The 25,383-nt window shown below is 32.2% G+C and overlaps 2 protein-coding genes across 2 annotated transcripts in view; both read left to right on the forward strand.

Annotated features, from left to right (window-relative positions):
- The first annotated feature begins 556 nt into the window (after positions 1–556).
- Tmem214 (Transmembrane protein 214) lies at positions 557–10,526 on the forward strand. The gene is made up of 11 exons (XM_014235531.3): positions 557–773; positions 839–1,146; positions 1,205–1,426; positions 1,489–1,654; positions 1,723–1,819; positions 1,872–1,989; positions 2,054–2,252; positions 2,927–3,081; positions 7,574–7,981; positions 9,519–9,637; positions 9,709–10,526. The coding sequence occupies exons 1-11, from the start codon at positions 650–652 to the stop codon at positions 9,821–9,823; spliced, it is 2,031 nt and encodes a 676-aa protein (XP_014091006.3). The 5' UTR covers positions 557–649; the 3' UTR covers positions 9,824–10,526.
- Positions 10,527–14,317: 3,791 nt separating this feature from the next.
- Positions 14,318–25,383, forward strand: part of dpr2 (defective proboscis extension response 2) — a 154,980-nt gene continuing 143,914 nt past the window's right edge. Inside the window, exon 1 of the mRNA XM_036366728.2 lies at positions 14,318–14,792. Within this exon, the coding sequence (XP_036222621.2) occupies positions 14,645–14,792 (148 nt within the window). The 5' untranslated portion in view covers positions 14,318–14,644. The remainder of the gene's footprint in view (positions 14,793–25,383) is intronic.

Consider the following 25,383-nt stretch of genomic DNA (forward strand, 5'->3'; position numbering starts at 1 on the left):
ATATAAAAACAATTAATATTTTTAATATATGTGAATATATTTTGAAATACCTTATATGGAAATACTTACTGTAATGATAAATATGACTGAGATGTATACATAATAAACAAATATGAATAACAAAGAAATTCTTACAAGAACTCTAACTACTTTTAAGTAAATAATACATATTTACAGTTAGACGGAAATGGCTAAATCGATTCAGCTCGTCACGCGATTTAAAAATGTATATATTTGAGAGTCTTTGACATCTCCTTCCGAATCTTACAAACTTCATGTCCAACTTAAAATACCCTGTTCGGGGTATAAAAAATATTAAAATTTGGCCAAATGGGGTAATGAGGTACCTTGCTTTGAACTGTTAATCCGGATAAATTTTTAACAGGAAAGGCCTCTATATCAATAAGAATGTTAGAAATATCGCTATATAAAGAAAATTATTCGTGTTTAGGTGAATTGAGTATCCGGCCTTATAACTTCTCCGAATAATTTCGTCTGAATTTGACAATTAGGTGTAAACGTCATCTGTCAATGCATTATAATTTTGTTCTTCTTATTTTTATGCTCCGCCGGCAAAGTGCATTTATTTGGATATTTGCAACGTAGCTTGATTTCAGTGAAATTGGTTATTTGAAAATTTTATATAAACATGTCTTCAAATCAATGGGAAGTTGTTACAAAATCCAAAAAAGCTAGAAATCTAGATAAGAAGGTAGAAGCTCATACAGAGAAAAAACGACAGGCGGCCTTACTTCCAAAACTAGAAGAAATTTGTAAGCCTTCTTATCTACAGATAATAAAATATATATCGTCATAAATTATATTTATATATTTTTAGTGCCTTCGCATGAATATAGGACTTTATTATCTGGGAAAAGAGGAAAAGAGAATCATTCGCCAGCAAAGTCTGTCAGCTCTTCAACAAAATCAAAATCGTCTCCCATTAAGAAAAATGCTAATAATTCGAAAGATAAAATTACTAAAAAGGAACAATCATCTCAACAACAGGCAAAGTTGAAATCAACAGTGTCCAAACCTAAAAGTTTAGAATCAGCTATGAAAAATATTGAAGCCAATGATTTCGCCACTAAACTTGAGCAATTAAAAATTATTTATCCTGGTTCCGAATTGCTTTGGCTCAAAGGCGTAATAGTTTAAATTTGTAAAATAAGTTGCCAAATTATTCATGATTTTTATCATATAGGTTGCAAGCTTTTTTAACGAACTACTACCCTTCGATTGCGATTCTATTTTCTCAGGAAAATCGATTAATTATCCTAGTAACCTGGCAAGTACTGAACTTTACAATACTATTGTCGATTTTTTGGAATCAGTAGGTGAAGAGAATTTGTCATATTTTTATCATACTCTGCTAATCAATATGACTATGGATCTCTCAAAAAATATGCCAATTTTGGGTTATAAGGTATTTATTATTTGTAATTTTACATATTTGGATTTTCACTTCAATAAGTTATATGGTTTCAGTTTATACTACAATTAATTGGTCAGCATTGGCCACATGTTGCTTCAAATAACATGGCAAAAATTGCTTTGTTGCGGAATTCTTATCAAAATAGAAGCAACATTTGCTTAAGCATACTTTGGGCAATTGGTCAAGGTGGTTTTAAACAAATAACAGAAGGCATTAAAGGTACTTTAAATTATTTAACACATTACACTTATAATTTTATTCTATTCTCCATTTTCTTAATATTACAGTGTGGCAAAACTTAATGTTACCCAATTTGGAATTAAAGAGCTATACAAAATTTGTGACTGAATATTTAGAAAAAGTTTTATCTGCAGCCAAAGAAGAGTATGTAAATGTAAACTATTGTTAATATGATATAAAATATTTAATTTTACAGCTGCACAATAACTTTGAACCAAAACGAGTTCTTCTCGTTCTACAATGCTTTAAAAACACACTACCCCATTCCAAAAGAGAATCAAGAGACTCTTGGAAAATGTGCACATGGTTTTTTGGTAACTAAGAAAAATGCAAAAAAAAACCTCTAAAATCGGCAACTATTAACTTTTCTTTCCACAGATCAAGTACATTTTATCTAGTAGTAAGCATTCGAACATATTTCTGACTCTCTTCCGTAATATCGAAGATTTCAAAAGGAGTCGTAGTGAGTTGGAGGGTTGCGTTTGTTGTCTTGTTAATGGTGAAGATAGTTTTAAAGTATGGAAGATGAATTATAAGAAGCAGTTGATGCCTTCTCTCTTGCTCTTTAAAGAAATCGGTAAGATATAAATAGATATATCGATAAGAAAAAATGATTTCCGCTGCTATACCAAAGCTGTACTACTATTCACGGGTGCATTTCTCATAGTATTATATAAAAGGGTATATCCTTATCTTGATTTTGATCGGTCAGTTTGTATGGCAGCTATATGCTACGGTAGTTCGATCTAATATCAATTTCATCGGAGATTGTACCGTTACTTTGAATAATAACCCATGTCAAATTTCGTGAAAATATCTCGTCAAATACAAAATGTGTTCGGTCAAGAACTGGATTTTGATCGCACAGTTTGTATAGTAGCTATATGCTATAGTGGTCTGAGAGACTAGTTCGTGTATATACAGGCAGACGGACAGAGAGACGGGCATGGACGTTCCCACGACAGTCAGGTCCAAGTAACCGGAACGCATCCGGAGTTTTACCCGGCCAAAGACTCAACTCGGCACCATTCCACATGGCTTAACCAACTGAGCTCATCATGCTGATCATTTATCATAGATGTATATTTTATAGGGTCTAGAGGCGATTGAAATTTTCAAAATACTGCTAATTGTAATAGTTATTGGTATATCATTTTCAAAAAATTTTAAAATTATTTTTATAAATTTTTTGTACATTTGTGTTTTATATATAGCTTCTGCAGGATAATTTTTTTCTTATTTATATTATAGAAAAACAATTGGAAAAGGCTGATTTTGATATGCTAAAGCTAGCATGCTCTAACACATTCCCGGCATTTTTAGATGAAGCTCAGAAACTGAATGAGGAATTGAGTTTAGCCAAGCGGAAGGACCCAAATTTAGAAGATTTGATAGCTGTTGTAAAGGTATGTAAACCGTATACAGCTGGCCTTGTAATAATGTTTATTACTATGTTAAGCTTAATATTTTCAACTTTCACTTTAATATGACGGACTAAAGCTATGAGGTCTAATTGAAGTTTATTATTTATTTGAGGTGAATTGTTTTTTTTTTTGAAAACACATCTAAGTTTAAAGCTCGATTCTAAAGTGTTATTTTTGAAATTGCTTCCATAGTTTAGGTCGTAATAGCTGTTACTATCCTTCCACAAAGTGAAAATTTTATTAATTGCTGGACTTCAGGTCCAGTTGAAATCCGGCTACTCATCGGGTAGAGCAATAAATAGAGTGTTGCTTTGTATCAAAAGGTTGTCCTCAAAGGTTTTACTATATGAGCTATTTGAAGGGTTAGGTGTAGTCAGAGACATGAAAAAATTACAACTTTAAATACTTTGTTTTGTCAGTAAATACTTTTTTTGTACTATTAGTAAAAACATACAGCATAATTAAAGAAAGACCTGACAGAAATAAAAAAGTAATGGCTGTCCGTGTTGATCCAGTTCCAACCGATGCCCCATGCAATCACTAATTCTTAGATATTCATCTAAACTCAATCCGAAAAAAAAATTGTTTTATTTTTTGAGATAATCTAGTGCCTGATCGAAGCTTTTTAATACGCTTTTATTAGCTTGGGTTGTATGTATGTGATGGAATCTTAGAGCTCAATTTTCACCGGTTTCTAGAAGTCTGATCAACTTGAAACTTTGCAGACGTGTCAAGGACCGATGACAATAATTTGATAACAGTTTCTTTCCCATTACTTTAAAGGTGGGTGTAACCAAGTCCCTAAATGGCTTAATGTATATATCTTCCAAACCGCTAAAGCTAACTCAACCAAATTCCCTGAGAGGAAGTTCTTTTAGCCCTTTTTTATATGCTGTGAAAATTGGCAAAATCAGATAATAACCACGCCCACTCCCCATATAACAGTTATGTTAAAATATACGAAAAGTGCGATAACTGACGAAATAAATGCGCCATAAGCATTAATTTTCACAAACAAGGTGGTAGGGAAGAGCTTTATAGGAGGGGGTTTAAAAGTTCCTAAAGCGTGTTTTTTTTTTAGTTTTTTAAACTATAATTTATTTTAATCAACAAAGTGGCGGCGTCAGAAAAATTGTTTCCAGATTTTCGGGTAAAAACACAATCGAAATTAAAAATTGTTTCGATTATTCTGACTACCCCTAACCCCTTGATTGAGCTAAAGTTTTTTGAATATCAACTGAGAGAGTAAAAGACAATTTCTTGTGATTTTAATTGTACTTTTTTGTACCTCGCTGCAATCGAAATCCAGAAGTTTAGGATAAGTATGTAATCAAAGTCACAATATCACAATATACTAGCGGGCTCTGCGCTGGGTAACTTCTCATATACTAAATAGACTTATTTGTCTCTTTATCCACTACTTTGCTTATTACGCTTCACAATATACATACTTTCTTTTACTTATAATATAATTTTTTAATTGTAATAAAAGTGGAATACTTTATTACTTTTGAAACTATGTGACATTTTTGATGCAGACTAAGTGTAAGCAAAAATTCATTTGTTTCATTTACCAATCTGGCAACTATTCCGACATATTAGGAAAAGGAAAGGCGAGTTCATTTCCAATTAGTCCGAAGTTGGGGAGAGGAGTGATCAGTGTGTGCGCAACGCCGACAGTGATTTACTTAGTGCATATTAGTAAATTTTAACAGTGAAATAGTAAAAATTAATTGGCAACTTGAAAATTTACTTATTTAAAAAGTATATTTACACGAATTTTGTACTTTTTATATTATTAATTCATATATATATCTGTATATACACTAGCTAAAATGGTGGTTGAAAAATCGATTAGCGAATTACAGTTGAAAATGTATACGTTCACAGGAAAGGGGAGGATGTGGATATTTTAATATGTGCATATTTCCTTTTCTACCAAAATGTGAAACATTTATGCTATTTAAAAATTAACAAATTAATATAAAAAAGTCAGAAGTAAATAATATTAACCATAATCAAAAGGATTACAAAGGCATACAAATATTAAATCTTTCTAAGTTAGTAAAAAGCAAATGGAGTAAGAACTAAATAGGCGAAGCGTTGAAAGTGTGCGACGTGGAATTGTGGTTTTTAGGAGAGTGAGAGAGAGCTGGATGAATTTCTTGCTAGAAGCAACTGTGTGTGTATATACATATTCCCATTTTTCTGACTGGGTAGTTTCAACTCTCGGGTGCAAGGTTTGCGACAACAATGCATAGATTTCGATGCTTTTGTACAGAATTAATTACCTACATAATTTTACTTCAGTACTGTGTGAATTTACTAACATTTTCTAAAGTGATTTTTTTTTTGTATGCTGCGTCCACTTTCTACCTGTGCACACTCTTCATCTGTACCTAAATTTGGCAACCTTTTCATATCTATACATATACCGGCTTCATTGTTTACACGTGGCTGTTACAAATTGATTTACGAAAATATCTAGCATGAAACTTAGCCACTAAAATAAATATTAACTTTAGATAATGTTATCTATTAAGTGAAAATTAATCACAAGCATTGGGCTAGGTATTACAATAGAAATATCTGTTGCTGCAGAAGTTGGCGTTTCAGTACTTTATAGATTTCTTATTATCTTCACACTATAAGTAGTTTATACATGTCTCCTAAAGGTTTATTCACCTTTCTTTACCGACTTTTACCTGAGTTAGTTTCTTTAGTAATATACAATATTTACACAGTTAATGACGTGGCTGGGAATTTAGTAGCTTATCAAAAGTGTATTTTTTTGACAGAATGCGTGCTTTATGCTATTATCTGATGTACTGTTTTACAGCTTTGCTGCTTTTGTATTAACGTATTGTAATACCCGGTGCGTTTCATAACCAAATATTAAAACTATGACTATGTACAAGTATAGTACATGTGTGTTACATGCATACGTTTTAGTTAGTATGACGTGTCTCAAAATTTATATAGTTTTGAAAATTTCGGGGAAAAATTATTATATTAATATATGTACATATGTATGTAGTATATTTGCGAATTTATTAGTAATAAATTTTTTTTTGAAAGCAGTGAGGCTAAATAATTTTTTTAATAATTAAAATTAAAAGTTAAATTAGTTAATAAATATTTAAAAACAAAAATTTTAAATTAATTCGCTTATTTTTCAAAAATAAATTAGAGGAATCAGAGCAAGTAAGCTAGCAGAGATTTTTTTTCCTGTTAAGCGCGGTTTTCTGTAGATATGAAAGTAGTCACTGATATAAATACATGTGTACACACGTTTTTATGTATGAGAATGCATATACATACATACTACATACACAGTATATTTCCAATGAGATGAAACTCGTACTCAAAAACAGGCAATGCTAAAGATCAATCAATGCATTCTTTATTGCTGATAAGTATTTAGACTTTTAATTAAAGAAATATTATCGCGCTTGCAAATAAAAATTAAAAAAATTTAAAAAGACTAAAGGTTCATTTTAAGTATAAAATTTGGTTTTATCTTCTATTCCATTACACATACATTTTCGCTGCCATTATCAGGGTTGCGAATTTTTTATTTAAAAATGTTAGATTAAAAATTAAATTTACAAATTTTAATTCTGTTGTTGGGATTAAAAATTCAAAAACTAATTTAACGATGTTTTTTAAATTGGAAATTTAGTTTTTAAACCAAGATTTTTAATCCATGATGTTGGGAAGTTAAAAATTAAATTTCAAATTTTTAAATCCAATTTTGCGAACTGTAATTTTTTTTTTTTAAATTTAATAGCAAAAATTTAAAACTTTATTTTTAATTCCGATTTTGCGAATTAAAATTTTTTTTTTAAATTTAACAGAAAAATTCAAAAGTTAATTTTTAATCACAATATCAGTATTAAAAATTGATAAAAAAGATATTTAAATTAGATATTTGAGATGGATGGGGGGGAAATTAAGAATAAATCTTTGATCCGGTTTTTGGGATAAAATTTTTTTTTTTGAATGTTTAGCCTGTGTTGGGGATTACAAAAAAATATTAATTTATATGTTAATTAATTTATTTTTTAATGCATTATTTGCAACCCTGGTCATAATGCATATACATATGTGCACATGATAACATACTTAGATAGAGTTAGTTAATAATATTAAGCAATTGTAATTTGCAATCGATGCATTCGACACCGTCCATTTCTTCTTTACTGTTAAAATTACAAATTTTCTCGTATTGTCTTACTGTTTTAGTAAACTTAGAAACTTTTTCAAAACCAATTAAATTAAGTTGCTATAAATATGGCACAAAATAACAAAGGCAATAAAAACAAACAAACCAAACAACAAGGTGGTAAAAAGGTAAAAACATCAACTGCAATTTAACAAATTTCAACAGTTGTATTTAGCATTTTGTGCAAGTATTTACATCCGAAATTGTGTCTAACTTTTCTTGTAATTTCATTTTTTTTTTAAATTCTAGTCTGTTCAAGAGAAAACAACACAACAGAAGAAGAAACAAACAGCCAGCGAACAAAAGAAATGTGGCTGCTGCAAGTGGGTCTTGGGCAGTTTTGTGCTAATCGCCCTAATTGCCGGCGTTTTAGTATATGACACAAATGTCAATGGCAAAGGTGTTTTCGAGCGCTCTGCTACAGGCAAGATACTAAAGAATGCTGGCGTATTGCCGCATGTGGAGAAAGCGTGGTATACAACGATGGGCGCCGCGGCAAGAGGTTATAAATGGGCCGAACAACATGTGCCGCCTTATGCGAAACCTGCCGGTCAGCTGGCGTGTGACCTCTTCAAGTTGGCGCGCAACACCGCCTGTAATGTATATGGTGTGGTCGCCGAGTTTGTTGCAGCAAAGCTGCGGGTGGCTGCTAGCTTTGTGAGTAATTAATTTATATTTTAACTATATGCCTTTTATACAGATATATTAACTACAGTCTGTGAATAATGACATCATCGGCGAGATAATGTTAAATGTACTTTTGTGCATTTCTTTGTTTAACTCAAACGCTACATTACACAAACAATTTGTCGTTCAACCATCAATTCTAATACAAGTTTCACGGTTTAACAGACAAACCGGTTTCTGTTTGTGGCTAACGACAAAATGAAAATATACAGACATATACTAACAGAATTAGACGTAAACAGAATAAATTTAGTTAAAGGTGTAAAAATGTAAAAAAAAAATATTATTTTCAAATACTTGTTTTGTTTTAATAATATTTAAAAAAAATTAAAGAAAGTAAATCCAAAGATTAAGATTTTCAAAAATGAAATTAAAACTTCGCCATTGTAACGTCAATTCCGGTGACCCCTCGAAAAAAAGGTGCATCCGCGATGTCAGCATAACTCCTGAGAGGATCATCTAAAATGCCAAAAAAATATGTGTTTTAGTTAAGACCATAAACTCGTGCTTGAACGAAGGAAAAAAAAGTTAAAATTGGAATTTCGGCAGACCTTTTTCCAACAAAATGAAAATTTTGGAAAATAGTTGTAATAATCAAACACATGTATAAAATTCATTAAGATCGGTTGAGTAGTTCACGAGAAATCTTGACAACCCACTGTGAAAACACAGTTTCGAGAAAAACGCGTTTAAAGTTTTAAGTGACCAAAGCTGTATCTCAAAAACTATAGTAACCAGTAGGTATTAACTCGAGAATTTAGGACAATATTCTAGAGATGTTATAGAATTAAATAAGACAATAAAAAATCTTTTGGTTTTATGAAGCCGTGAAACCCATGTAACCCCTTAACACAAAACACACATAAATACTTGTTTACAGTTATAAAAGTTCAAAGTAATTTTAACTTTCTGAATTTTATATAAACAAGAAAAACGTTAACTTCAGTTGCCCCTTCACAAATAAAAAGAATTTCCATTCAAAAACTTGATGTTGATCGGTAAGCTTTTATGACAGCTTTATGATATAGTGGTCCATTCGGGTCAATTAATTCATTTAAAATTTCGCGAAGATATCTTATCATAAAAAAATTTCCATACAAGGACATCATTTAGTTCGTTCAGTTTGTATGGCAGCTATATGCTATAGTGGTTCGATCACGACGGTTCCGACAAATGAACTGCTCCTGGGAGAAAAAGAACGTGTGCAAAATTTCAGATCGATATCTCATAAACTGTGGGTCTAAATCGACTCAGCTCGTCACGCTGATCATTTATATACATATATACATTATAATGTCTCTGACGTCTACTTCTGAGTGTTACAAATTTTCTGGTACACTTAATTCACCGTTTTTAGTGTATAAAAATAAACTAGATTGTCAGCTTTTTAATTTTAATATAATATAAGAAGCTCCCATTTTTTCATTGAAGTATACTAAACTGCTTTAATCTACTAAGGCCTTTTAACTCTAATACTTAATATATATGTATATTTCTTACATTTTAGTTGGAACAATATATTCCCGGTCTCCCTAAAAAGATCGAAAACACTTCTTTGGCGATCAAAAATGTGGGTGTCGATGTTTTTGGAAAAGCAGTGGTCTTTTTCAGAACACAGATTTTCATGTGAGTAAATACATAACGCATAAAATTATATACGAATATAATAATAACAAATAAAATCTTTATTTTTGCAGCGGCCGTCTCTCTCCTGAAAACCTGTGCAAAGCACTCAACCAGACACAAAATGCCGCACTTGATTACTACAATCAGTTCCATAAAAAGGTTGATACCTATTCGAAACTGAAATGATTTTAAGCAAAAACAAAATCATTATATTATGGCGATCATCTCCACCAATTCAATCCAACTCAACACAATAAAACCACCTTGACACCACCCAACAGCAAATGGATTACACGGCAAATCATGCCGCCTTCTTATGCCAAAAACTTGTAAATTTTTAATGAAACATAGAACTTTTTGAGTGATGTTAAAAATATCTTTTACTCCCTTAAGCAGGTGAAAGAAATCGAATGTTGATTATATCTAATGTGAATACTTACAAATTTATTGTATATTAACTAGTTTTGGTTAAGCAAACATTTTGAATGAAGTTAAGATAATTAAAAAATCTTGTAAATGATGGTATTTTAAAAATATTTAAGATTCAATAATGGAATTCTTATTGCCATTGTTTAAACTATCACCAGTTTATGACAATATAAATTAAGTTTCAAATTCCATTGCACTTTTTTGTGATTATTGTATTCATTTAATAAGTTAATATTCGATTCACACTCAAAATAAGTTTCTTATATTATTTTTGTCAGAGTCCGACTCTTTTGCAATGTAATCTTTCGTCAGGGTGCATGAAATGGTGGCATACTATTCCAGTTTGTATCAAATTTTAGTTGATTGATATAAAATACTTCAATGCATTTTTCTTAGTTCAATATGTGAATTGTGAATGATAACCTCTTTTTTAAATAAAAAAAATATTTAAAAGTTGTAAGTATAGCGATGTTTTTAAAAATTTATTGCCTTAATTTTAATTATTATTCGAGAAAGTCATATTATTGTGGGATGAATATTTATTCACTATATGCACATGCTTTCCCCATATCAAATTAGAGGCGATCGATCGGTTACTAAAATACTGACTGTACGAGGACGATCTGCTAAGTACATAGCCCAAAAAAGAAGAAGTAATATTTTAGGAAAATAGCGTTTTATTTTTCAAAACAGTCTTATTTTGGCACGATACATTAGACTCAGTGTTGCTCCGAATTAATTAACTCGTTTGAAAAGTGCGTTATCTGAAAGTCAGCAAAGTATTAGTTCATGGCGGTTATAACATATTTATTAGCCATTTTGACAAGTTTGGAAAAAAGAGAAGCCGCACGGGGCCAAATCTTGGTGGATGGAGCAGCCGTTCAAAGCCTTGCCGTCCGGAATGAGTAAACGCCGCACCTATACCGTCAACTGCTTTCTCATGTGCACTATTTCAAGTGAGTTATAAGCCACGCGATTGTTGTTGGTATTACAGTGCATGGCTAGCCCCTTTTGGGAGGTAAAGTCAAAAAATCAAGTGAAACGAGCTTGTTCGAGGGTGATAAGTGAGTAGCTTTTGCGGGGCATGCAAAGTGGTGGTTAGTCTTATGCGGTCACTCTTTGCACGCAGGACATACGTTTTTTAGAGTATCCAAAATAAAGTCACGTTAGGGTCACTCTAGTTTCAAGCGGCAACTCGAGCTTACGGTCTGCGATGGGAGTACGCCATTCACTGGGAGGGTATTAATGAAGGTGTTAATGGCTCCTCTGTGAATGGCGTTCAGTACAAGTGTGATGTTAGTTGCGTCCGAAACCGTGAGGAGGCCACTCCGCTTCAAGCAGATGACTGCAGTGATGATTTCTGTGAAAACGTCCAAACAGAAACTGTTTGGAGAGGAGTGCATTATGTTCTTCAATTGGAAGCATGAGGGCCTGACTATGGAAGTGTTCGACGGCAGACATCAAGAGATCCTGTGATAGTGCGGCCGATTGCCTTGTAAGTGGCCAGCAATGTTTCACGACTTGAGGATCTTGTTGCGACGCTGTACTTTGGTAATAACGACCGCGTTTATGCGTTTTGAAGGAGTACAAATTATTCAACGTAATTCGCAAAATATTGGGGAAGTTCACTGTAGGGATTTCAACGTCGTCGACAAAAATGTTAGTGTTCAGTCTGTACACCTTCGTCGTACAGTTAGTGAATAGGGTCGCTGTGAATTTAGCAGAGAAGAGTTTTAGCGCCTAGCTGTTAAGAAATGAGTAAGGGTGAGGAGGTAGGAATTCCTACAACAGCCTGTTCTACGAAATTGACCCGGATTTTACCCGGCTAATGGGAGGAATGGGTTCGAGGGTTTAACCCTGTTTGGATCGGTAAGTAACCACGCGGCCTTTTGAAATGTCTATTGCCTCAGCTATCTCGCGCACATTCAATCGGTAGTCTGTCAATACGAGAACCTGGACTTGTCACGTTATCGTTGTAATCTCTTTTGGTTCTTTTTTAATTTTCCGAAAATCCGCGGAGACCCTCGCATTCAACAAATATGGCAACAAACAAGGGGTAAAACAAAAACAAATCAGAATCTTAAGCAAAAAAAAAACACGGACTTTTTTTATTGTGATTTTGTTTCACAGGATATTAATTTAGCTTCCGTCAAGGAGTTAAAGGATTCGACACGAAAATATAAGCTTAAGAGCTTTCAATAAAATTGGATAGTGACATTAATAGCTAAACGTTTTTCTCAAGTACAGGCTTTTCAGAAAAGGAAAGCTGAATAAAGCACTACATGCCAAACTACCCGAAAAGCTTGTGATGGAATCGTACACTTAAGAGTGCTAAATAAGTGCCACAAGCTAGACCACCTAAAAAGTCTAGTATGTAAGCGCTTCGTCGTGTTAATGAAAACCTAATTGAAAGTTCGAACTAAAAGTATTTAAATATAAGTCATAAATAATATTATAGACAATATGTATTAGCTTTAAGGGACCGTTCGTTCGACTGTTTTATAAGAAAGTAAGGTCAGTTGTACACTGTGAATTTAACCGTAGTTTCGCGTTTTATCGATTTCGTTATTGGAAAAATTTCATTTTCTGCGTTGAAGATTGAAAAGGTTTTAATAGTTTTAGCAGTGGTAGTATTGTGGAGATGTGTAACGGTGGAAATTTTTTCCAAGTCTCTTTTTTAACGGTTGAAGATAAGATCCATTAAAACACTGGTTTTCGAGCTCAAACTCAATGATCTCTTTACAGGTATAGTACAATATATGTGAAAAAATATGTAAATATTGTATAACATATTCAGCCAAGAACTTACGACTAAATTTTGGGACATGTATAACACTTCAATCAACTTTTTCTGACACACGATGGACTTACAGTTGATCAAAAGTTCTTTAGTTGTTATGAACTATAAATTATGGTTCATACGAAACATTATTTATTACATTAACGGGACAAATGAAACCGACGAAATAAAACTGAGAACGATTTATTAAAATCGGTAAATTGTTTTAACAGCGTTTAAAGAAATGTTTCCAGTTTTCTGCTACAGAGAACTTTAACCGAATCTTTTGTCTCAGAGAATCTTGTGCTCAATAGCTGGGAACACTTCGGTGGCGTTGAAAACAGCTGCTGCCAAAAGTTAGTCAGTTATGTTTATTTACTGTTACACTGGGGGTGGCTGTAGGTGGTTTGGGTTTATGATGCAATGTAAAATCTTCGGAGTCTTTGAAAGTACGAAGTTACAAGGCGAAATGTAAAGCAACTTGCGAATGGCAAGGTGTAACGGCGAAAACTGCTTCGTTTGTTCCGTTTGCAGCGAAAGGATGTTGCTGTTGGAATACCAAATGTTTCAACTGAATGGGCTCGAGTAAACGTGTCAGTGACTGCGCTGACGACACAGCATTACGGTCGCGTTGATTATTTAGTGCGGACGCGTTGTGTGTTCGATTGCAGTTATGTACGCAAGTTAGTCGCGAACGCGTAATTTATATGGGAAAGTGTTGTAAATAAATAATAAGTTGCGATGTTTAACCCATTATTATCAGCTTCAGCAGTGTTTAACCAGTCCACTCGTGTGTTAAAAAATAAGATTGTTAAAGTTTGAAAATACATGTGAAAATATTTAAGTGGTTTTTGTGAGCTATATATTACCGACTTTGGAAAATGGTTAGTTGCATTGGAATTAAAAATTAATACTAATAATAAATTTATTCTTGCAATATTATAATAAACACAAAAAATATTAATTAAGTGACAACAGGTAACTAGCCAGTTAGTTTATAGATGCAAAAAATAATTTAATAAAATAAAATAATTAATTTAATAATAATAATTTGAAAAATATATACATATATTTTTGGAAATAATGAAAGTTCAACATTTTCATCCTTAAATCATGCGTGAAATGATAATACCTATTGGTCGATTTTTTGCAGTGAGAAATTTAGACATTTAAAATAAATAATCAGTTTCAAATATAAAAATTAGAAATAATTCCTTAAAAATAATTTGTTTACAAATAATTGTAATGTAGTTTGTCCAAATTTTTTAGTTATAATATTATAATATTATATCATTATTTATTTTATTTGTTAATTTATTTTATTTTTAAGTTGTGTATTTAAAACATTTATAAATGAGCTCGAACGTAGTACAATTAAAATATTTTTGAAATATATTTTTCTTATCAACTTTATAAAAAAAATGTTTTCGGCCATAAAGTAAAACTGATATGTACATATTTTGATTAACAGTAGAAGAAATGTATTTATAATCATTTATAAAAGCGCTAAAAAGTCGAACAACCGCCTCAAAAAAGTTATCGCGCCTTTTAATTAACATTTTTTGAGTGAGTCGGTTGAAAAACTAACAGCGAAATGTTCGTTGGATTTCAATTTTTTCTTTAAAAAATGTTCAATACCAATAATACGATCTATAAAAGCAGTGGAAACACTGTCAGCGATTAAAAATTGTCATCAACAACAAAAACAATTGATGGACACGGTGTGTTGTTCAACAACTAACAGCGAAATAATTCAAATCCTTTGATTGTCTAAAGTGTCACAGCCAGCAGCAGTCGTCATGTCACTCGCAAATGAATTGACGACAATAATATTATTGTTGCTCACATTTTTGTTGACACCAACAATAACAACAACAGCAATGGATAGCAAAAATAGCGTAGCAAATGTAATGCAGCAACAACACGCAATGCACCTGAATGCTTTAGGTGAGTATATTATAAACAAAAAAATAATTAAAATATTTATTTGTGTTTACGTTGCAACTGACACTGAAATAGACACGTAGGTAACTATGAAAAAGGTTTTATGATCTTTAAAGCCTATATATATATACATATATCAGTTGTAAACCATTGCTTTAAAGTGATTTGTCGCGCCTCACTTATTTTCAAATATAAATAGTTATAAAAAAAAAACAACAACAACATTTTATTGGGTCAGTTCGTATGGCAGTTATATGCTATAGTCCGATTTGAACAACTTCTACCAAAATTGCACTATTACCTATAAAAAAACCCATGCCAAATTTCGTGAAGATATCTCTTTAAATGAAAAAGTTTTCACACAAGCACTTGATTCCGATTCCGATCCCGATATGGCTAAATCGGTTCAGCTCGTCGCACCGATCATTTATTAATTATAGGATCATTTAACCAACCACTGAGAAAATTTAATACTAATTCCAAATATAATTCCAATTGGGCAATTGAAAGAGTTACAGATAATTAACTTCTAATTATGCTCAATTAGCCATCCAATAAAGACACTAAATATAGTTAGTCTTCATACAACACCCGGTGAAGAGTGTAAAGTAGGAGGAGAAATGATCTATTTATTAAAGGGTCATCAAAATAAAGACAAAAAAAAAAAAAAAAAAAAAAAAAAACACAGAACCATAATGTTCAAAATTAAACGAGCGTATAAAAAACATGCTATTCATTACAACAATGACTGTGCATGTAGATTTTCCAAAAAATTTTTCACGAATATTTTCGACTTTCGTTTTTAGTAATTGGCACGTTTTTTTTGTTTTTTTTTTGTCTCTGAACAAAGCTAGATTCCAGTCAAAACGCTATTATACTGGCCACAATTTCAATAATTAAATCCTTATTAACTTAATTTATACGGATACTTTCGAAATCAAATTGGATATAATTAATTAACCTTACTTTAAGTGCGTTTGAATACCAAACACGATGTGTTAATTAACATCTTAATTGCCTCAGTTATTTGATCTGCTTAGCAAAGTATGTATTATATAAGACAGCCAAGTAAGTGTTTAGTTGACGAAGAGAAGCGCAGTTATTTTTGAAACAGATTTATATTATATGTGACAAGAAGAAAGCTATTATATATAATATATATTTATTATATTATATTAATATTTAAAAATTGCTTAAAGGGTTATTAATTGAATGAATTTTCTGTAAATTTAAATTTGAGAAAATTTATAATCACCTATAATAAAATTAAGTTTTGTTTTAAGAATATAGTTATTAAGGTTTAACTTGTTGTTTCAGGCGTAGATTCTATGCATTGGTATAAGTTCTTTAACGAGTGTCGTTGCGTTAATTGTTTGGTATCAGAGAGCCTTCGATGTGTTGTAGATGCACTGTAGCACAGGTCTTACTTTTTCTAACGAAGAATTGAATTTGAATTTGAATTGAAAAATTATTTTATGTTTTGGATTTCGATACTACATTTGCTATTTAAAAGAAAATAATCTAACCTATCCTAGTTAGGTCATTGTATTTACCAAAGTCACGACACGAAGTCTTTTCAATCTGAACGGCCTCAAATATGCTCGTAATAGCTGAGAAAGAACTTTTCTCCCAACAACAACATCAATTTAACTAATCATATTTTATATAACCTAACTTTAATACTTATGCTTTAGTATTATTATTCGTTTGCCTTATATATTATATATAATTTTATATTTTTGCAACATGTGGGTACAGAGTATAATAGCTTTGTATCAAGTTTGAGTTATGTATATATAAATTATCAGGATGACGAGACGGGTTGAAATCCGGGTGCCTGCCCGTCCGTCTGTGTAAGCTGTAACTTGAGTAAAAATTGAGATACCTTAATGAAACGTGGTACATATGTTCCTTAGGTCTCCGCGGGTGGCTGGTTGCATAAGGCTGATGTCGGACCTTTTGGCACGCCCACAAAATGTTGTTAATCGAAAACAAACCTATAAAGTTCTATAACTAAGCTCCAAATCAAGATACTAAGCTGTTGTTTGGTACAGGGAATCATAGTAGATAGGAGAATTTACCGCTCTTTAATAGGTTGAATGGGTTCACCTCACAAATTGCTCAAGCTTTTTAAACCAAACTTGTTGAAAATATTTCTTTCTAGCACCTCTTTATACACTGTGAAAATAAGTGAAATCAGTTGGTAGCCACGCCTACTCCCTATATAACGATTATGCTGTAAACTATTAAAAGTACGATAACTCAATAAATAAAAGCGTCAGAGGCATTAAATTTTGCACCCGAAATGGTATAGGTTTCATAGGAGACGGTATCAAAATTATAGAATGGGCGTGGCGGCGTCCACCTTTAGGTGAAATCCTATATTTAAGTAGTTAATAAACCAATTTCAACCAAATTTGATGCATATCATTATTTCTAGGTATGCCACAGTAAAAATAAGCCGAATTCGAACTTTAAATTTCCTTTTGTCGTGATAATCATGTGCCCTTGTGTAATTGAAATTGTTAAAATCTGGTCAGTACATCCCCTAGCTCTTATGTATCTAATATCTTAAAGAAATTAAGAGTGCGTCTTTTTTTAATATCAGTTGGTCCTTGTAGTTAAAATGAATAAAATCGGGCCAATACTACCTCTAGCGCCCATATACCTAATATACGGATTTCAAAATTTCAGTTGAATTTATAACGAATACTTGTATATCGGTCTATATGTCAGATGTCTTAGCAAAACTAAGTGAACGTATAATATTGTCTGCCGCTTGATTCAGCAAATATGTGAAACTTATCCACCAATTAGTGTAACTCCCGTATATAATACCATATAGATATAATGATTTACCTATGTTGGTCAAAATGTGTGATATTAAACCGTATTTCTTAACCATAATGTATTTTAGCGCTGAATATGAACAAAATTAGTCTAGACCTAGCTCTAAATATCATATATCTAACCTAATAACTTTCGATCAATTGGTTGGCTTTACACTTATATACCCATTATTTTAAATAACCAAAGGGGCTAACATAGGTTGACTTTATATCACATATACTTCATTGGAGGCTGATTTTAGTACATATATAAGTAAGATGCAATTAGCGTTTGCGACCTAAATTATTATATAAGTTAGTAATCATGTTGGTATATGAGAAACTTTAAAAATGTTCACCGACATCTTTTCAAATTAAGCTAAAAATCCTGTCCTGTAGGGACTTCTCTGTATATATGTAGGTTAATTTTAACCCATAAATTCGATATTAGTGTGGGCTCACCCTAATAGTCATCCAGTGAACCAAAACAATGGAAATAATTATCTTCGTTACATAGTACGACTTTACATTACTTTTAGCAAAATACTAGCACCAATTGTTCAAGATATCTCATAACAACATTTTACACAGTTTTGAAACTGTCTAAATGAGTCCCACTGTAATTTCAATGGGACTGGATAGGAATCACAGTTTGTCTGCTAATTAAATTGTCGCATGCACATACATATGCAAATATGTTAATAGCTCCTCATTTCTCAGAGTAGCTGCATATATGTATATGTTTATATAAGTAGTTGTAGTTGTTGCGTATGTGTACTATAAAGCATGTTGCGTATACGCCACGTGCTATCTGGTGCATGAACATTTTGCAACTTCAATATTAATGCGTGAGTCACTGCTGCTGGCGCTTGATCCCCTAACTGCTTGTGTGTGTGTGTGCTGATGTTATGGCGGCTAATTTAAAAGTTTCATTGAAATTCCTCGCGCAATGTAACAAGGTAATTTTGAAATTTTTATAAACAGCACAAAATATGTTAAAATCTCCTTGTGTTTGCTGCTTTATACATACCATACATAAAGATACATATGTATAATTCTGCGTTCATACAGATGTTGACATACATGTGCATAAATATATGCTCGGATAAAACTCGTACATCACATCACGTGTACTTGAAAGTTGATAGTAAGGTGTTTGCCAGCTTTCACTCGCACACATCCGTACATATGTATACTGCGAAGTTATGCGAATATGAGGGTGGCCTGAAGAGTTTTGAATCTGATTAATATTTTAAGTGAGAATTTATTTTCTACTCCATTAAAAATGTAATGAAATACTCTTCTTGATCCACATGTTCTTGATCTTTGCATCAGACTGGAAAAATGTCTTGCTTTCTAGTCTTTCATGGCTAATATTAATGTTTTTCTGTTTAACATGCCTCTGAACTTTGCATCAGTCTCAAGAAATGTTTTCCTTTCTACTTTTTCTTGACTATAAAAAATGTTTTTTTGAATAATATGCCTCTGAACTTTGCATCAGTCTCGAGAAATTTTTTCCTTACTAGTCATGATTAAAATCAATGCGAATAGGTGCTAAACTTTCATAAGGTTGCGTTGTGGTAATTTTAACTGACTGACTTAAGTATGTATTTGCAGAACATACGGTACTTTTAATCCGATTCACAGTAAAATACACCTAAAGCCCTCTCAACCCTCAGCGGGCCTCTAAATCAGTAGCGTTCCTAATTCTTGGATGATATCAAGTAGCGAAAACTTTGCTTAATATTTAGCAACAGTTTGTTTAAGCCTTACGAAGTACTCTTAAGTTTCTTAATACAGTAATCCTGTTTTCCTTGACTATCCCAACAAACTCTTAAACTAATTTCTGATTGCCCTATATGAACCGCAATCTCTTCTACAACTTTCTTTGCTTTGGAAACACCCTAAAGGCGCCACTTGGGCATCTGCTGCATACACTTGCATCCATAAATATGCACGAGTACATCTGTTTGTGGGTGAGTTTGCGTATTTATGTGTACTCTGCTGAACTTACTTAAAAGTGTCAGTAGAGAAATTTTATTACAAGCCGGAATAGAGTAATGCGTGTGGAAACAGGCGTGTAGACCGTATGTTGCACGGACATGCTCAGCATATGAGCATATGCGACATAATAACTACATATATATAAGTTCGTTTAAGTGAATGCTTTCACAAATAAATAAATGAGTGAGTAAATGAATGGATGACGGAGAATGAGGAAACGAGTGCACCGGTGGGAGTAGTTGCGACAAATTGCATACTTGCCATTTTCTCAAAGAGATGAAACTCATATCTGTGTGCGCAACAGCATTTAAATTCATGGTCGGGTAAGCAGATTTAATGTGCATTCCCGAAAGATATATATTCATACATATATAGGTATAAGTATGCAAGTAAAAGTCTGGTGAGATAAAGTTCATGTCTCGAAGTTGCATAAGCGGCTCAAAGTCCTGTGTTCAAATTATTACTCAGTTAAAGCCGTCTTCGATTCGCCACTGCTTTGCTCGATTAAGTTTCTTTGAGCCCTGCTCTATTATAAAAAATACATGTGAAAGCCACAAAAAAGTTATGCAGTTGAATTTAACGTGAGTTCCTCTTTGTAGTGGTATACTTGCTAGCGTACTTTGATTTATACCAGTGGTTTCGCCCTTCCACTATTCACCCTCTTTCAGCTTTAGTCTTTAGTAAAAAAATCTTATAAGAAACATCAAAGTTATCCAGAGGATGGATATCTTATTAAAATGGTGTAATAGCTGGCTATTTTACCTATTTGATTATGCTATTGATTTATACCCGTGGCCTCCGTGGTCTGTTTGATTCGCACCTTCTTAACCTTAAAAGATTCGATAAGTATGAAGTTAGAGTTATTACATTTTGTGATCTGACTTCCCTGCCTTGCGCTCAGGTGGAAGGCTGCTGGTATTTTCATGATCTATGGTATGAGCTTCAAACTCATAAACGTTGATATTTTTATGATATCTAAGTAGTTGCGAATGAGAAATATTACTTACATATTTTATGAACGACAAGTACGTGGACGAGTATGTAATTTTAGACCATTGTTATTTGCAAATGTTGTTTAAAATTTTGTAAATCTGGGGAAAAAGTTGCCACCTAACCTTGTAAAAAGTAAAATCTAGACACTGTATGCTGAAAAATTTGTTTTCAAAGGAGGCGATTAAGAAAATATTAAAAATATTTTATTGAAGATTAATCACATACGGCAAACTCAAGCGAAAATGATTGTGGTCGAATTGCGATGAGCGGGCGCAAATGGTTTCCATGCTAGGATTGACTGTCAGGCAGGGCCAAATTCTTCTTTCGTTCCTTTACTGTCAAGTATTGGATCGTCTAAAGAATGTATTCGCCCATTAGTGGCCAATAGGATAGGAATTATGTTCCATCAGAACAATGTCGGACCACATACATAATTACTAGCCAGAAACTCCGGAAGCTTTGTTTTGAAGTTCTTATGCAACCATCTTATAGTCCGACATGGAACCAATTACTACTTGTTCCTGTTTATGGTGAATAATTTAGGTTGTGAAAAAATTTGGCTCAAGAGAAGCTATGTGATGTCCCAGTGTAATATCAATAAGGACAATGGTTTCTACGAGAGTGTCAAGTTATCGAACAGGTGCCTCTTTGACATAAATAATGGATTTCTTTTTACATTATTTAAGATTTAAATTTAAACATACATATTTTCGAATAAAGTTTCCAACTAATCAAAAGTGGGGGAGATTTCCAAAAAGGAATTTCAATAATGTTCTAATTCCTTTTTATTTTGTTTGGTGCAACTAGGACAAATAATGCCACTTTGCATCCATTTGTACTGATTTATAAGTTACGAAATTCTACAGTCATATTCTGAATATGTGTTTATATTGTATTTCATTATATCAAAGAAATTGTGGAAATTGTTGTATAACAATGGCATTCTTTTCTCCTTATTATATTATTCCTGGTATCCATGTTGTCTATGGCCTTGTTGTTTGTCATCTTTCAATGCACATAAACTTCATACAACAAAGATAATTCCATATTATTTATTTTCTTTACAAAATAATAATCTTAAGATTATATTTTTATATTATGCATATTACATGGGTCAACAAAAAAATAATTGTTGTTTGTCCTAAACTTTATACTATGATTTTTCGATTATTTAGACACAAAAACGAAAAGAAAATACTTTTTTTGGTATAAAGTTTGCTCTTGCGATAGTTATAATAATAACACACTTTATTCGATTTTTTAAAATTTTTAATTAGTTTTAATGCATTCAAATATACCGCGAGATTGGAGTGGAGTTTTTATATTAAGAGAGTGCCTCCAGATGGCACTCAAGTGAAATAAAATAACGATCAGGTGTTTCGTACATATCCAGAAAACGTTAATACGATGCTGATTCATTTTGTTATACAAGTATATGTGGTGAATATATGAAAGTTAGAGACACAAAATATGAGTTAAAGTCATGTCAAGATTATAATGACCTAATAAGAGATTTAAATTTACCAAAAAATAAAGCAGGCTCTCGGTTAAAACAGTGGAATTTGCTTGATGATGTTAATATAACAGATCAGCGAACTAGGCATGAAACATTTTCAACGTTTTTCACAAAAGAAGATGGACTTTGCTTTTGGATTGACTTTGATGTCATGTGTATGTTTGAAGAAATTGGCATATCTTGCATTCCTAGCGAATTGCGATAATTCATCGACAGCTCTACTAAAAGCTTGAAAGCCGTTTTATTACACAACGGAAATAAATTTCCATCCCTTCCAATTGCTCACTCGGTATATTTGAAACAAAATTATATATATATATAGTGTTAAAATCTTGCTTGACGCAGTAAAGTATGGCGAGTACAATTGGCAGTTGATTGGTGATTTTAAAATGGTCGGATTTTTAATGGGATTACAGAGCGGATCTACCAAGGCCTGAAAGAACCAAATTTTGTATCGGGAAACAAAACGTAAAATTAAGTTCTATTGTGGAAGCAGAAAAAGTGTTATTGCCACCTCTCCATATAAAATTGGGATTGATGAAACAATTCGTGAAAAACTTGACCAAACTTTAGAAGCTTTTAAATACTTAAGAAAATTTTTTCCGAAATTATCAGAGGCAAAGGTTAAAGCTGGGATTTTTGTTGGTTCACAAATTAGAAAAATTTTCGCCGATGAACAATTTCCAAAGTTGCTAACTGGCATTCAAAAGGCAAGTTGGAACAGTTTCAAAGCAGTACTTTCTGGATTTTTAGGAAATAATAAAGCTAAAAACTATGAAAAGTTAGTTGAAAATATGTTAAGAAATTTTAAGGCCATGGGCTGCAAAATATCTTTAAAAGTACATATGCTATATGCCCATTTAGATAAATTTATTATATATATTAGCTTAATTAAGTTTTTATCTTATCGCCTATATTAACAATTTTAAATTCCAGCCAAGATACCTGTTACGACAATTTTACTCCATTTCCTTTTTATAGAGTTTTTGACAGATAAATGTTTGGTTTGTGACGTCGAGGCCGTAAGTTTGACTTGCTTAAAGGGTTGACAGTTCTTCTATATTGCCCCTCCTTAGTATTTCGCTGATAACGAAGAATGTCGCAACTTTTGAAATATGTCTTTACTGGTCCCAGTAATAGGAATTCAGATTATTGTTTAATGATGAGGCATGGTTTACTTTAAACAGATGGTTTATTATTCATCATGCATTTAGAAATAAAAAACCATTAATTTTTTTAGCGCAACGTTCATTTGCTCAAAAATAGTTGGTTGGTTGGAAATGTAGAAGGCAAATTATAGTGCGCTGAAATCCAGCATAAGAAAATGATAGCTGAATACATCGCTGAAATACCAAAGCTTTATGAATTGTATGGAGTTCCAATCTATATATCGTCACTTAAAAAACAAAATAACAAATGCATTATTTATTGATTACGATTTTCTGCATCATTTTACATATATTTAAAAAATTCGAAGCTTCTGCTTCCAGATCTAACTAAGTTATAACCAAAATTCAAATTTGGTTTCAATATGAGTAGTTTCTATTTTATGGTATATCGCTTTTTCATTATCCTGGAAAGTTACGAAAAGTGATTTTAAGTTATTTTGCATTTTAGGTAACGATAACTCTATTTTAATTTATATTAAGAATAATACTCTTATTTGCGTGCTTTGAAATAAATACAATGGGCTTTTATACAATTTATAAACAATGTATTTTATTTCATCTTTTACTCCACTGTTTTGAAGAATGGCAATGGGAACTAAAACACAATTTTGCCAAGTTTTATCGAGAGATCTCAGAGACTTGCTTAATTAAGCTATCCGGCAGAGGTTTTGTTGCATTTTACAATTTAAGCAATTACAAGTTTTTTCTCCAAAAATATAGTCTTTATAAATTAGACCACATATTTTCGCTGCCTATTAGTGAAGTGTGCAATTACATACAGTTATCCTTAAATCTAAAGAAGGTATTTTTGCGGCAAACACTTATCTACCCTTGTGTTAGTCGTATATACGTTAAAATAGCGAATCCATGGATATAATGTTGGTGTTTTTATTGATGTTTGTATGTTATAGCATTCTTAACTGTGTTTATTTGCCATTTTTATTATCGCACGTTAAACGTAATGCAAAATGTCTTTTACTGTTACGCAAATAAAATATGTGCAATAACATAAAAAGCATTGAAGTTGCTTTTATGTATGTTGTGGTTTTTGCTCATGTCAATTGCTTATGTTTTTACGTACATACTATATACTCGTATGTATACAGTGACAACCCCTGTGTAGAAATTCTTATTTTATTTTAATGATGATCAGATTATTGTATAGCCATATTTTAAATAAAATTGACGTAGGGTATTCAAGAAGAATACAAGAATACAGAAATGTACAACAGATTTAGTTGCTCTCTACCCTTTTCAGGCAGTGGAATTGGCAGAAAACTTATAGGATATTTAGCCAGTCGAATTCCAATAACTAAACATCTGAGAGTTCGAGGAGATTGACACCTTTCGGTACGCTATTTTGTCTGGCTCTTTTCCTTTCATAAATTTTTGTATTTAAATCCGTATGGGTAAGATTTAACAATTATAAAATCCACAACGCAAATGTTGCATATGAATTCAATATTCGTTATTCGACGAAATTACACTTGATATTTTCGGTGTAAAATCAATTCTATGATGCTGTTTCAGTATCAGGAGGCTTTAATAGTTATAGTACAATTTTTAGATGAGATGTGCTACAGATAGTCGGAAATACATACATATTTGAGCAAATTTGTTATATTCTTATATATTGAATATTGGTAGTAGATTTATGTACTGAAAAGTGAAATATTTTGAAGAAATTTTAATTTTGATATATGGTGTGTCCGATTTCGCCTGGTTTTAAACTGTGACCGTAATTAACAACGTCAAGATCATATTAACATATGTACCAAATTTCGCTGAAATTGGTTGAGTCGTTCCTGAGATATGTAATTTAACCTAAAAGTTAGGGTGCCACGCCCATTGTTTCATTTTTAATTTGGATCACATGCAGGCCTGTATTGTTCTTACAATTAAGACTTCAAACTTTTTTGAAGAAAGTTACATCTTTTTTAGAGATTTGAACATAACCTTTGTATGGGTTATGAGCGTTTTATTTATACGACTTCGAGTGAGACTTTATTTTCCAATTTTTGAAAAATGAATAGTTTGTTGGTTGATTTCATTGGTCATGTGCGAAACCCCCAAAAATTCAATCC

Source organism: Bactrocera oleae, chromosome 3, assembly GCF_042242935.1.
Source record: "Bactrocera oleae isolate idBacOlea1 chromosome 3, idBacOlea1, whole genome shotgun sequence".
In the NCBI taxonomy this organism is placed as follows: domain Eukaryota; kingdom Metazoa; phylum Arthropoda; class Insecta; order Diptera; family Tephritidae; genus Bactrocera; species Bactrocera oleae.

Bases quoted from the DNA above. Each gene is read 5' to 3' on its own strand.
- Tmem214 (XM_014235531.3), top strand. From the start codon at position 650: ATGTCTTCAAATCAATGGGAAGTTGTTACAAAATCCAAAAAAGCTAGA. The intron at 774-838 runs GTAAGCCTTCTT...ATATATTTTTAG, and splicing joins TCCAAAACTAGAAGAAATTT to TGCCTTCGCATGAATATAGG. The intron at 1,990-2,053 runs GTAACTAAGAAA...TTCTTTCCACAG, and splicing joins AATGTGCACATGGTTTTTTG to ATCAAGTACATTTTATCTAG.